At 37.8% G+C, this 14,015-nt stretch overlaps 1 protein-coding gene across 1 annotated transcript; it reads left to right on the top strand.

Annotated features, from left to right (window-relative positions):
• Positions 1–223: 223 nt before the first annotated feature.
• Positions 224–11,372, top strand: LOC104461981 (thioredoxin reductase 3-like). Its single transcript, XM_010073744.1, has 15 exons — positions 224–278; positions 1,487–1,596; positions 1,776–1,889; positions 3,339–3,411; positions 4,287–4,406; positions 4,805–4,947; positions 6,343–6,458; positions 6,567–6,792; positions 7,009–7,101; positions 7,551–7,627; positions 8,507–8,663; positions 8,894–9,001; positions 9,837–9,932; positions 10,562–10,696; positions 10,985–11,372. Exons 4-15 carry the CDS (start codon positions 3,366–3,368, stop codon positions 11,045–11,047), a joined length of 1,380 nt encoding a protein of 459 aa, XP_010072046.1. The 5' UTR covers positions 224–278; positions 1,487–1,596; positions 1,776–1,889; positions 3,339–3,365; the 3' UTR covers positions 11,048–11,372.
• Positions 11,373–14,015: the final 2,643 nt, after the last annotated feature.

The following is a 14,015-nucleotide window of genomic DNA, read 5'->3' as shown; positions in this document are numbered from 1 at the left end:
TAATCTGAATGCTATGAAATAGCCTCTCTTTAAGTGAGGAACAGGCAAAATGTAGAGGTAGTGCCAAACTTTACCAAAGGCATGTAGAGCTAGGCCCTCAAAGCATAATAAGTGAGACTTAAAAGTTACCTGTGTATGTCCAGCAAACAAGTTGTTACCCTGAGCTGTGTATCAGATCTTGTGCAAGCTTTGCACTGGCATTGTCTCTCTGTTGTAGGTGAAAGAACTCTTCCGTTCTCTGCGTGTGGAGTACTATGCTTTGGAACTTGATGTAACTGGTAAGTAGAAGAAAGAAAGTCTATTACATGCTGCTTAGTGTACGTAAAAATGGGTGACTGTATATGATTCTTCAAGGTGTCTTGAACTACTTGGAGGATATATACAACAATTAAAATCAGTTTTAATATGTGCAGAGATAAAAGCAATTAGTCTTCAATGTGTTTTTAATATAACTGAAGGCTTTGACTCTTTCTGTACTAATCATCAACTGATAGACTATGCGAGAACTGATTTCTCTCTGAGGAGCTCTGTCTTTTAAGGGAAGAAAACTGGTATTTTTTCTACTGCCTCAGGTTCTTTTGTGGCTTTAAATGAATTGTTAATGTTTGACTTGGTATATGGGTGACCTTCATAGGGAAAGTTGCTGAGTCATTGGAAGGAAGGGTAAATTCCAGTACCTTGGCTGTTGCTAGTTTGAAGGTGGTTTTCTAAAGCCCAGACTGCTTTAGTTTTAATACATGTGTAGTGCCTTATGCATTTATGTATGTAATGCATGTAGTTTTTAATGCAGTTTTAAGAACAAGTAGTTACTACCATATTTCTTAGTAACCTCTTAATTGCACTGTTAATAAGCTGTTGATTATGTAGTATCATTTTTTTCTGTACAAAACTCAGTTTCCAATGTTTAGTTTTTGTGTGTTTGTACTTAAGCAGTGTTTGGGAAAAATGTACTTATTGGTCCAAAGCATCTCTTCTTACCTATTTTTACTTTTTCTAAAGTTGTGATACTGTGAACTAATTATAGCTCAAGATACATGAAGTACAACGCACAGTCTTTTTTTTTCCCCATATTCTTATAGTACAAGGCTGCTGGGCACTCACACAGAACAAGCTCCAAAACCAGATAATTCTCATGAAAGCAAAGTTGTCCGTATGATCTCCTGTGATACCCAGAAAAGAATTTTTGTGGAGAACTAAGTGTGATACTCAGGAGGAGACTGATAATCCAGGAAATACAGAGACTAACCTCTATTACTTCAACTTTACTTTGTCCTGTACAATTATGGTTTGAAGCACCAGTTTGTCCTCAGTAGTTTCTGAAGACTTGCTTATGTTCAGGAAGTCTACAAATGTGATGTTTATAGAAGAATTGTTTTCTTGGCAGGCCTACAGTATATTGCAGTCCAAACCTTTAATACTTCAGGTTGTTTTAAAAGTTCCTGTCTTGAAAATTTTTCTCTAATGTACCTGTTTCTTTTATTTTTAGCTGATGGACCCAGTATTCAGCAAGTGTTAGCAGAGCTAACTAATCAAAGGACAGTACCTAATGTATTTGTGAATGGAACACACATAGGGGGCTGTGATTCAACTTACCAGGTAACTTTTCTTTAAAAATCATCTGGAAGTAGACAAGATCACTGAGTAAATTTGCTGTTTGGTCATAATTAAATTTTGTGTGACATAGTAGACTGGGTGATCTAGGTTAGAGAAGGCAACATCATTCAGGTTTTGTTTGCTCAGAAATGTGTGTGGTAATTTTATTTATTTTTTTACAGGCTTATCATGATGGATCACTGCAGAAACTTCTTGGGGATACCAAAGTTGCAGAACCCTATGATTATGATCTCATTATTATTGGTGGTGGCTCAGGTGGACTTGCATGTTCCAAGGTATGACATGAAAATTGCATTAAAGAACAGGTTGTATATGAAACTTCTTCAAAAATTAGTCTCTGTATTAATCACAGCAGTACAAAACAGTCTGTGTTTTGATGATTATTATGTTCAACTTGTTAATTAATGAATCAGTAGTGGTCTAGTAATGTGCTCACTCAGGAGATCATGGTCTGTGTGCACCAGTTTCTAGCCAATGCCTGTTCAGGTCTTGATCCTAATAATAGGTTTTAGGTTCCTGGCTGAGGGTGGAACCAGAAGTTTAAGTGTCTCCTCTTCATGTGTAGTACCTGGGCACTTTAACACTTCCAAACAGTAATCTGGAAAACCTACTCTTGAAGTACTTCTGACTGTTGAGGAGTCAGGATCACCTGAAGAGCTTTCAGCTGTTCTCTCAAGGAAGTGGCACACTTTTTAGTTCTCTTTCTAGCTGCTTTCTCAGAAATTATGATAGGGATTGTGTACCTCTTACACAATCAGTTGTTGAGTGCCTCAAGACCTAAGATGCGGATTCGGTTTTGTACCCGAGAGATTTGAACCACACTTCCCACCTCTCAGCCAGGTATCCTAGCCATCAGTTTATGATTTGGGCACGGTGATGTCATTGTTGACAGCCTTGGCAGCCGCTGTACAGCAATAGTTAAGTGTGCAACTTTCTTTCAGTAGATAAATATAAGAAAGACAGGAGAAGGTGTCATAGCATTGCTTCAATTTCTGGGCATTTTCAAAATGCTCCAGATCTTTCCTTGCAGTGACTTCTGGGACATCAGTTATAAACTTGGTGATAATTATCAAACTGTTCAGAGTGAGAGAGGTCAGGTTTTCACAGAACACAAGATAGCTGGCAAAACCTTGTTTGAGCCAGAATTGCAGAGGCACCTAAAGATTCGATCCAAGCCCTTGAAAGGTCAAACAGTGTGTAGATTTCAATCAAGTGCCTGGTAATTCCTTGGACAGAGTATCATAGGATTATTCAGGTTGAAATGGACAATAGGAGGATGTCTAGTCCAAACTCCTGCTCCAAGCAGGCTCAGCTGTGAGGTTAGACAAGATTATGCAAGACCTCATCTGTTTCGGTCTTGAAAATAGCCAGGGATGGAGATGGCACAGCCTCTGAGCAAACTGTTTCACTGCTTGAATGTCCTCATGATGTGAAATTTGTTCTTATATCCAGTCTGAAAATCTTTTGTTTCAACTTATGGCCATTGTCTTTTGTCCCTCTACCACTTGCCAGTGTGAAGAGCCTGGCGCAGTCATCTTAATGACCTCATAGGTATTGGAAGGTTGCTGTTGAGTCTCCCCAAACCCACCTTTTCTCCAAGCTGAACATGCTAGGTTCCCTCACCCTTCTTGTAGGTTGTGTATTCTGTAAAGGAGCAGACAGGCTTTCTTGGTCACGTGAAATTTCAGTTCAGTAATGCTGACTTGTCTCTCCATTTGCCATAGGAAGCTGCTTCCTTGGGAAAGAAAGTAATGGTATTAGATTATGTTGTTCCAACCCCTCTCGGAACCTCATGGGGTAAGGTTCTGTTAACTTGTATTTTATGATGTTTGAGTGCCAGTGATACGTATTGAGGTGTTAGATATTATGGATCTTAGAATTCTTAGAAATTGTGGCTGAATTCCTGTCATTCTGGAACAAAAATAACAAAGGAGTTGTTGTCTTGGCATGCCTGCTTTTCTGGACAGTTATTTCTGTTTTGTGCATTGCTAACTCTGTTCTTTGTCAAATATTGTTCTAGTTCTGTTCACTTTCAAATTATTTCTGAATAGTGTGTGTGTGTGCATGTTTACTTTCTCATGTTTGTGAGGTTTTTTTTGGTTCCTCTAAGTTTATTTCATGGAAAACTGATCTAGGCTACCTGTAGAACAGTGTGACTATATGGCTATGCATGCCTCACCTTTCCATAATTAAAGACAGCTTCTGTCTGACCTTATTAATGCTATTAGCAGTTGAGAATGAGTAAGGAACTTCATTGGTCAAGTTTTACTGAGTTGAGGTGTGATTTTGCTTTCATAGCTAACATTTCAAGCAAATACACGTTTTAAATTCCACATAATAGGTAATACCAAACTCTAGGAACTCTGGGCTTTTTGCCTTGCTTACTTGCATGGCATACTTGTCCATCTGACTAAAATCTGAAACTGTCAGGAGTAAGTATCCTGGGTCTATGTTTGTGACAACACAGTGTACCCTTCTCGGTTCAGTGAGTGAAGCAACCTCTTTGTGTTCATTGTATTTTAAAATGTCTCTTACAACAGAAATCTCACGTTAACTTGTGTGGCTATAACAAACATCACCAACTGATCTATGAGTGGTCATACAAAGGACATGATAGGAAAAGCATAAATATCATGTTCATGCAAGCAGTAACATGATTGTTTCCGTCTTAGGACTTGGTGGCACGTGTGTAAATGTAGGCTGCATTCCTAAGAAGTTAATGCATCAAGCAGCACTTCTGGGTCAGGCACTCCAAGATTCAAGGAAATACGGGTGGCAGTATGAAGAACAAGGTTAGTAACACAGGACAGACCGAGACAGTATACAGATGAGACTCTGTGCTTAGGATTGTTCTTGTACTTTGGACTTAGTCTAGAGGTAGAGTTCAATAGCTTTCTTAGGTGAATCAGAAGGTATCCTCCTCGTTGAGTCACAGAAACCTTTAGGATTGAAAGCTAATTGTGTTTTTTCCCTATATTATCTGAATTAAATTAAATAACTTTTAGAATGGGCTTCTTGCAGATAGTAACAGGTCAGGTAAATATTAGCATAGTAGAACAAGACTTTAATATGTATCTTCATTAGTGATGATAATGATGTTTTCTTAGCATGATGTACAATGAGTAAGTCTCTCTTTAAGGGTTCATTGCACTTTGATTTCTTTAAGTATGAAATTAATGTCTTGTTTCAGTTAAACACAACTGGGAGGTCATGGTAGAAGCAATTCAAAACTACATTGGTTCTTTAAACTGGGGCTATCGAGTGTCCTTAAGAGAGAAGTCTGTGACATACCTCAATTCTTATGGAGAATTTGTCGAACCACACAAAATTAAGGTATGTACTGTGTTTAAAACATTTAGTCGGGAGGAAAACTTGTGTTCTAAAGCTACCTTTTAAAATCCAACAAGGAAAGGCTTCATCTTGACATTGCCAACTTAAGTCAACTGAAGTAAAAAACTCCTTTGTGAAATGAGTTATTGATTCAGACTATTATTGCACTTTAGTATATGCCACAGTGTTTGCAAACCTAATAACTGTTACATAAGAGTCATGTGGATAGCTGTAAACTTACGCCTTGCACGAATAGAGTAAGGTGGTCTCGGTCTTCATGACTGAGCCAGTGGAGGGGAGCAGAGCTTTAGCTGTATGATTTTGCTGCTTGGAAAAACTTTGTATTAAAGTGTAAAAACTCAAAATTCAGTTAAGATTAAGCCCTTGTGTAACAGTGCTGCTAGAACCTTATGCTGTATCAGCATAAGAATTAAACTGTCAGTTTTGCAAGACAAAACATGTGCTAGCAATCTTGCTATAAGTGATGGTATTGTAGCAAGGTTAACTTAGAAGTGCATATTGAAGCCAACTGTTTGGTTCAGTATAGTTTTCAATATGAGTTTCTGAAGGCTGAACTACATGTGTTTCAAACCAAGAGGCCAGCACTGAAAAGATAGTAGTGTGCTCAACTTACCTCATCTGCCACCTGTTGTAGTGTTCAGGTATGCAGGTCATCTACTTAGGCGTCCTTTAGTCTATAAATTAAATGTAACAGAGACTCTCAGCAGGAGGTTGAACTAGATGACCTCCTGAAATATCTTCCAACCTGAATTACCTGGTGACTCGATAGGGAGGAAGTTTCCCTTCATCTGTGTTGGAAAATAACTAAAGAGCAAGAACAAAAATCAGATTTTGAGAGAGCTGAATTGGTGGGATGAAATTTCCAAGACCAAGGGCCTCTAGAGGTCAAATTAGTTTGAATTCATTTAATGTTGGGTCTTAGGCCCTCTGACATAATGTAACTAATACTTTTTAGAAATTATTTCTACGTTAGCCTAAGAACTAATGATGTTATTCTGCCACTAGCATTGTGTTGGCCTTTTATTGGAAGTGGGGAGCAGAGGGGCTTAATTTGTTGTGGCTTTTTATAACTTGAAAGTAAATTTGTTATGAACAATTCAACCTAAATGAGTAGTTAAAATGGGCAGGATTCAAAGAGTAAATTATTTTAAGGGCTCTAACTAGTGTGAGAAAAGCCTGATAGTTTATGATTTAAACCTGTTTTTCTTCAGTGACCTGCATGACTTCTCTAAATGTATTAGTTCTTCTTTGAAACTGCTTTTTGTTGATTCTTAAGCATATCCACAATATTTAAGGGGAGGATTACATAATTTTTAAATTTTATCTTAAAACATGTTCCTATGATAAAGACTTTCTTATTTATGTCTATATAAACAGGCAACTAATAGAAAAGGACAAGTCACCTATCACACAGCAGAGACTTTTGTCCTGGCAACGGGAGAAAGGCCTAGATATCTGGGTATCCCTGGAGATAAAGAATACTGTATTACAAGGTGAGAAGAAGAGGTGGAATAGACTGAATTTTGTCTGCTCTAGTGTTTGCAAAGACAAACAAGCTTGTGTTGAAAGTACCTTGTAACTTACACTTCTTTTCTTTTCAGTGATGACCTCTTCTCCCTGCCTTACTGCCCTGGCAAAACTCTGGTTGTGGGTGCTTCCTATGTGGCTCTAGAGTGTGCGGGATTTCTTGCTGGTCTAGGTCTAGATGTCACAGTGATGGTGCGTTCCATACTCCTCCGGGGCTTTGACCAAGAAATGGCAGAAAAAGTAGGTGCTCACATGGAAACACACAGCGTAAAGTTCATCAGGAAGTTTGTACCTGTTCAGGCAAGTGATTTTTTTTATGCTTCTTATATCCATGCAAAGTTAGTTTAAACAACACATGTCTGGGAAGACTTTGGCTCTGTACAGGAATAAATATTTTATGAGATTAAGCTTTTGTTTTTACTGCTGCATGATAGATTGGTAGGTCAAGGTTTGAAGTGACAACGTAAGTGAGCTCTACTGCTTAAGATCATTCTAAGCTTGCAAATATTTATACAGGTTGAACAGCTGGAGCAAGGCATGCCTGGAAGACTGAAAGTGACAGCAAAGTCTACTGAGGGACCAGAAATCTTTGAAGAAGAATATAACACTGTAAGCATTTCTGTATTTCAAATAATTGAATAAAGTAGCACATGAGAACTATTAAAGTACTTTAGAAGTTGTTCATGAAAAAAGTAAAGGGAAATCTTGCTTGAAAAATTGTTCACATAAATTACTGGCAGGAAAAAATAAATGCAAATTCAGTATTCATCTTCAGTTGAGCCCTGTCAGCAGGATGGGTGAAACTTGTAAGTGCCTGGAATTCAGTTCATATGAACAGTGTTGTTGCTTCTATTTTTGTTTTGATATTAATGTTTTGTTGTTTACTGCATCTCTGAAACAACTTGCACATGGAGGAGCCTGAGCTGTTGGTGGCTCTTTCAAAAAATTTTTTGAAAAGTCACTTATGCTTCAGTTTTTTTCAGAAAAAGACCAAGGGAAGTGTTATACTGGTTATGCTTTTCTTGCATATAATTATTGATTTAATTTTGGTTTTTTAGGTTTTGATAGCCATTGGTCGTGATGCATGTACCAGAAATATTGGTTTACAGACAATTGGTGTCAAAATCAATGAGAAGTGAGTACTGCTTAACTCCCTTAAACCACTGAGTGTGTTTACTTTTTTTTTTACCTCTTTAACAATAGCTAATGAGAATGATGCATTTTCTTTTTAAAATCCTTATTCTTATACCTGGCAATTATGTGAACCTTTAAAACCTTTTCTCTCCTGGATTTGAGTACAGTTGTCCATTAACCTAATTTCTTTAATATGTATTTAATAAAAGAACTATTGTGAATGAATTAATACCTACTTGTTGGCCACTGTGCTTAAGGGAATAGGTTTAATATATTTGTTTAATTTACTTAAAAACTTCAGTTTAATATTCTGTTAAATTTAACGTTTTATTTGGCTGATGTGGCAAGTTAATCTAGGGATTTATAGAGGCAGCAAACTACTCATTTCCTACAGATTTAACTTTTTTGTTGTTTCTCCCTGGTATCAGTGCAAAACTGGTGCAAAGGAAGAGGCAGGATTATGTTGTTCAGGAGGGAGAAAAATTAAGACCAGGCTGCAGCAGCTAACAACTTACTAAGCCAACTTACTTAAACATGTGAGTGATACTGCAGCTCTTTCTCCCCATAGGGGAGAATGTACGTTGTAAGCTGTGTAGTAATCAAGTAAAAGATTATAACTCCAAAGATATCTGAGTAACTTCATTGTCATCAGACACAAACTATTGCTAAGGTCAAAATTGGCTTCAGCCATGTGTCAGAGTTGGAGGTCATTGGTGCTCTGAAGAATTTGCACTTGAAGTATAAAAGGCATAAGCTTATTAAATAAAATGTCCTCACTAGTTAGAATAACATCTTTGTAGCAGAACTTCTCCACTCTGTTTTTTTGCTAAGCTCTGAGAAAGGTTATGGTACTGAATTTTCTTTTCTGTTTGTTTTAAAGGAATGGGAAAGTACCTGTAAATGATGAAGAACAAACCAATGTGCCTTATGTTTACGCTATTGGAGATATATTGGATGGAAAGCTTGAACTTACTCCAGTTGCCATTCAAGCAGGGAAACTGCTAGCCCGCAGACTTTATGGTGGCAGTTCCACAAAGGTGAAGTTATAAGAATAGAACTTCAACTTATTTCTATGCTTTTTGCCTCAAAATTGCAATAGCACAAGTTGATTTGTCCACTTGACTGTGGGTATTGCAAGTGTTTTGTAAAAAAAAAACCACAAAAACAAACAACAAAACAAAAAAACAACCTGCTAATACAACTTTTCCTCTTATGTACTGTATAGAACTTGCATAGTCTAAATAGAAATTTTGTGTTTTATTTTTAGTGTGACTATATCAATGTACCAACGACAGTGTTTACTCCTTTAGAGTATGGCAGCTGTGGGTTAGCTGAAGAAAGAGCCATAGAAGATTATGGAAAGCAAAACTTGGAGGTGAGAGTACTCAAAACTTGTTGAACTTACAGTTTGAGAATGTTTTTCTTGGGCCTTGCTGCTTTATACTCAAGACATAGTGTGGAAACAAGATTAGAAGGTTAGCTAGATAGGTCTTTGATTGTGGAAGTGTTGTCATCTGGCTGACAAGGTGTTGGACTCCCAGACATCTGGGGCTGGACTTGACAGCGTTAGAATTGTGCATAGCTATTTGCATGCTGCCAAGAAGCATTTGACTTCAGGAGGCCAAACTCAGGCTGCAGAACTAACCGTAGGGGTTTTTTTGTTGTTGTGAATTAAAGACTTGTTGTATACCAAACTCCTGGGATGAGCTGTTTTCTGCTTATTCACTGTACTTGGGAATTAATTTCTTACTGACCTTTCCTTATGGCTATAGGAGTATCAGGCATAACTTCCCTTTTTTATGGCAATTTCTGGCTTCTGCAGTTCTCTGAATAGTTTCATTAAAGCTGTTTGCATGCATGTTTTGTAGCATAGGTTTAAACTTATAGTAACCAGAAAACTAATTTTGTACTGCTAAAGCACTTCTCTTTCTGAAAGTACGATCTTAAAATACTCTGTCTTATAGGTGTTGCTGTTTTGAGTATTTAAATCAGGGGTGCATGGTTTCAGTCAAGTCCTCCTCTGCTGACTTTTGGAGGATGGGCTGCTTGGGCCAAGGGGAACAAAAATCACTGTCTTGGCTAGGAATATCATGAAAATCTAGTGGGTTAAATGTCAAACCACCTATTTGTAAAGACATTAAAAATTAGAATTATGTCTAAATGAATTAATTTATCAAATTCTAATGCTCTTTTTCTTGTTGTCCTCCCAGGTTTATCATACTTTGTTCTGGCCACTTGAATGGACAGTACCAGGCAGAGATAACAATACTTGTTATGCAAAGATTATCTGCAACAAACTTGACAATGTAAGTAGCAATCTGGAATGGATATGCTGAGTGTATTCTTGGAAATTTATTTTTAGACTAGCCAGAAGACTGGTATCTTTTATTTGGCCTACCTGAGGCCAGCTCTACCCATTCTGTTAACGTAAGTATTTGTTTTAGTCTGCTGCCATCACTCTAGATCTTGCTACAGGGTCAAAATTCAAGCCTATAATGTTTTCATTTTCCTTCTTAACTGCTTGGAGAGGAAAGGAACAGCCAGTGAAGCTCTTCAGTACCAGATTTTTAACTAAAAAGGTCTTCTATCTGACCTAATTTCAGTGGAGAAAAGTAATTTTAAATATGAAGGTACTAAACATACAACATAAAAACAGCTGACAAAACTAGAATCTGTTTACATTTTGGCAGTATCTGAGTTACTGCCGTCCAATGATTTTAAAACACTTTCATTTTAAATCTTGTTTCATTCTGTTGTAAATAGACTGAAAAGACCAGCAGAACTCCTTTCTTCAGAGGAGCTTGTTTTTGGTTAAAGACTGCTATTGACCTGCTTGCACAACGTATAATTTTTAGTGTGGTGGGAATTACATACTAGAGCTTTTGTTAAACTTCACCTAGTACTGACTCCTGTTTTTTTCTCACCTGTCTTAAAGAATCGTGTGATAGGATTTCATGTTCTTGGACCTAATGCTGGTGAAATTACCCAGGGTTTTGCTGCTGCAATAAAATGTGGGCTCACCAAAGAATTACTTGATGAAACAATTGGGATCCATCCAACTTGTGGAGAGGTAAGGGAGGGGGAGGGAACAGCTTGATTTAAAACCTGCTTTAAAGGTGGTTACCTAGATGCAAGGAAAGAATACTACCTTGTATTTTGAGATTTATTTAGTATTTGCTTAACTTGTAATGATAAGATATTGACATGTGATAGAAAATGTGTTAATTGTGCACTGCAACTTGTTTTCCATTGTGACGGTTCAAAGAAATCTTGTATTGTTACTTTACAAGAAGAAACTAGTAGCCATGTGGATGATAATACAGAGCAGCAGTAAATAAACTGTTTTGGTGTCTTACAGGTGTTCACTACAATGGACATTACAAAGTCTTCAGGACAAGACATCACTCAAAGGGGCTGCTGAGGTTAAACCTGCTGTTTTTACATGTTTTCATGTTGTGGACACTTGGTTCTGTGGAAGCCCTCATACATCCAACTGCTTTGCAGCAAACGAACATTTGCATGTACTTCAGCGGGGAGTGGTGCCTTTGGGAGGCTTCCTCAGTAAATAGTGTTGCAAATGGAAACAGTAAAACAGCAGGGAAATCCTGAACTGTAAATCCTGACTTTGCTTGCAAACGGCACTTCTGTGCTTTTATGACGTTCTGGCTCGGAACCTTATTGTGAGGTGAGCTGCGACTGATGGCTGTCATGCAAGGTTCGGAGAACTCTTCAGCCAGTCAGATGACTGAACTCCTCTTGAAGGAAATTCTTAAGTTGCACAAATTAAAGCTAATGCTTCTATGCTCCATTGTCTTGTACAAATGCCTGAGGTAGAGGACAAATTTATAACTGAATGGTTCTTGCCACCAGTTTACAGATGACTGATTTATCTTTTTTGATGCATTTTGTTTTACTTAATAGTATGTTCAGTTTAGGCAAGATGGCACAAATAGGTTGCAATGTTGAGTAGTGCAGTTCAAGCACTAATCTCCCGCATCAACCAGTCTAAAACTTCAAAGTAATCTAAGAAATCACTGTTCACATTCATAATTGTTTGACCTCAGGTGACATAATATCTTTAAGATAAAAAATTTCAGTTGTAGGCATCTTGTGTGTCAGAGTTGAAGAGCATAAGCGCAAGACCTTGACAATTTGCTCTTGCTGTTTATTACTGTATTTAGTGCTAATGGTATCAAATCTGGCTTCAGCTCTGTAATGTAAAACATCAGAGCCCAGAAGTGTAAGTTTGTACTCCTACGTGGAGTAATCAAATCTTGGAGGAGCAGAGTCTGAAAGTAATCTGGCCCACGTAGGTGCCTGCTCATGATGGTAATAAACGTTGTACAGAATTTCTTTGAAGCATGTGTTGCAGCAGAGAACAATGATTTGGTGTGCTGTCATGCTTTGTGTAGTGTTGTGTATGGTCAGTACTCTGAAGCTTTCTTCCACCCCCTAGCATTCTGCTCTGGGGGAACTGTGCTTGAATTTGGCTTTTAGTTTTGTCCAGAGAGATATTTTGACAGACTATTCTGAACATTGTACAATAATAAACAGTTTTTAACTATTTAATCTATGACGTACCATGGAATTTGAAGTTCAATAAACAACTCGTACAACACTTTGTGGTGTCTGACCTCATGGTTTATATTATTGCGTATGTGAGATTTTATGGTGCTTCAATTATATTGTTTGTCATGTGCAGTGCTAAAACCCCTGTAGACTTGTGTATGCTGTAATCTTTCAAATGGAAAAACAAGTTGTCTTGCCACATCTGGGGGCTTGCTCAAGAAATCTAATGTGCTTCTGTTTCAGTATGTAGAATTCTCTCTGTTCAAACTGAGAGAACAACTTTATACCAGTTCTGTATACTCCAGAAGATCCTAAATACGTATGTTGTAGTGTTTAACTGCAACATAGCTGAAAGATGCTCAGTAGAATCTAGCTAGAGGGTTAGCAACAAATCTTTCTGGTGTTCAAATTTAATAACTCTTGGAGACTTTGAGATTTTACTGTTGGTGCCTACTAGTATGGCAAAATATTTTCACTACAACGTGGAAACTTGCTTTTCTGCAGAGCTTTGGGGAATTAGTTGTTCTGGTCTCATAGAAATATCGGAGCCACCTGCTTGCTATCAGTTCTGCAGCAGTGACCTTAAGAGTGGCATTGCCTAAACCTTGCATGCCTGAAAGTTTGCCTCTTAATAGGTCAGATGTTATAGCGTGAAGTAAAGTAGGAGTAATAGTAGTGTAGAAGTGACCTTTAGTCTCTAAGTTGAAGTGGATGAACCAGAGACTCGTCTGAGTTGTTTTAAAAAGTCAGAGGAGATGAGGGTGGACAGCTAGTAGCAGGTAATATGTTGCAGACTTTGCACAATCTAAACCAGCTGAAATGAAATCTGGTAAGCGACAAAACATTCAGAAGGTTTTGTATCATGAGAAACTGACTGCTAATGGTGAAGCTTACCTTGTGTAGCCATGTTATAGAGGAAGTGAAGGAGGAAACAAGTCAAGTCAACAAATGATAACTTCCTGAATTTACTGTTAGTAATTGAGCACTAATTTTATTTCAAATTTATATTTGATTTGCAGGTTCAGGTTAATTGATCAGTAATTACCACTTGCATACCTGTAACTGAACTAATTGCAGCTGTTTAATTATGTCAGACTTGCCCGGACTGTCAGCTCTAAGTGATACCTTACAAGCGTGGAGCACTCTATACAGTTAGTCTTTTGAGCTTTAAACTTTGCAGCTTACATACACAACAAGTAGCTAACAGCAAGAGCAGTATTTTAAGTGAACATGTTGTTTGTGTTTCAGTAGGCTCACATTTAAAGTAAAAGGTGCCATGACAACAAGACATAGTTTAGAAGAAAAAATATCAAGCTTGACAGCAGATGGAAGTAGCAAAAGCCTGTAACAACCACTGAATGTAGAGTCTGGCATTGTTTTTTCCAATATTTTTTTGTTTGGCCTGTGGCTGAGTTAAATAAGTAGAATGGCTTCCTGCTTCAGTCTTTTAAGTATCTTAAGTATTCTATGCCTGGAATCTAGCTGTTACCTGACCCTAAACTCTCAAGTTGTCAGTTCTCCCAGGTATTAGGGCCATGTTGTCTCTCATTCTCGAAGCTCTCTGTTGCCCAGCACCTTTCAGGCTCCTTGTATCTTGGTAACACCTTATTTATAAAACTGAAAATAAATGTTAAGAATTGCAAGCCTGGTATAGTGGCCAAGTGTGGGGAGAACTTCCTGATGTAGTTCTGAGCAGGCTTTGAGACAGTGTTTGCCCATTTCATTACATTTCTACAGTTTCTGCTGGTCTGCCCTCTGACAAGAAACTTCTGGGGAATGATGAACGTTCTGGTGCAGTAAGGTGTAACAGCGGGGTTGTT

This window comes from Pterocles gutturalis, unplaced genomic scaffold, assembly GCF_000699245.1.
Source record: "Pterocles gutturalis isolate BGI_N339 unplaced genomic scaffold, ASM69924v1 scaffold36222, whole genome shotgun sequence".
Classification (NCBI taxonomy): domain Eukaryota; kingdom Metazoa; phylum Chordata; class Aves; order Pterocliformes; family Pteroclidae; genus Pterocles; species Pterocles gutturalis.
This window is presented reverse-complemented; position numbering and strand designations above follow the sequence as displayed.

Bases quoted from the DNA above. Each gene is read 5' to 3' on its own strand.
- LOC104461981 (XM_010073744.1), top strand. From the start codon at position 3,366: ATGGTATTAGATTATGTTGTTCCAACCCCTCTCGGAACCTCATGGG. The intron at 6,793-7,008 runs GCAAGTGATTTT...ATATTTATACAG, and splicing joins GGAAGTTTGTACCTGTTCAG to GTTGAACAGCTGGAGCAAGG. The intron at 9,002-9,836 runs GTGAGAGTACTC...TTGTCCTCCCAG, and splicing joins ATGGAAAGCAAAACTTGGAG to GTTTATCATACTTTGTTCTG.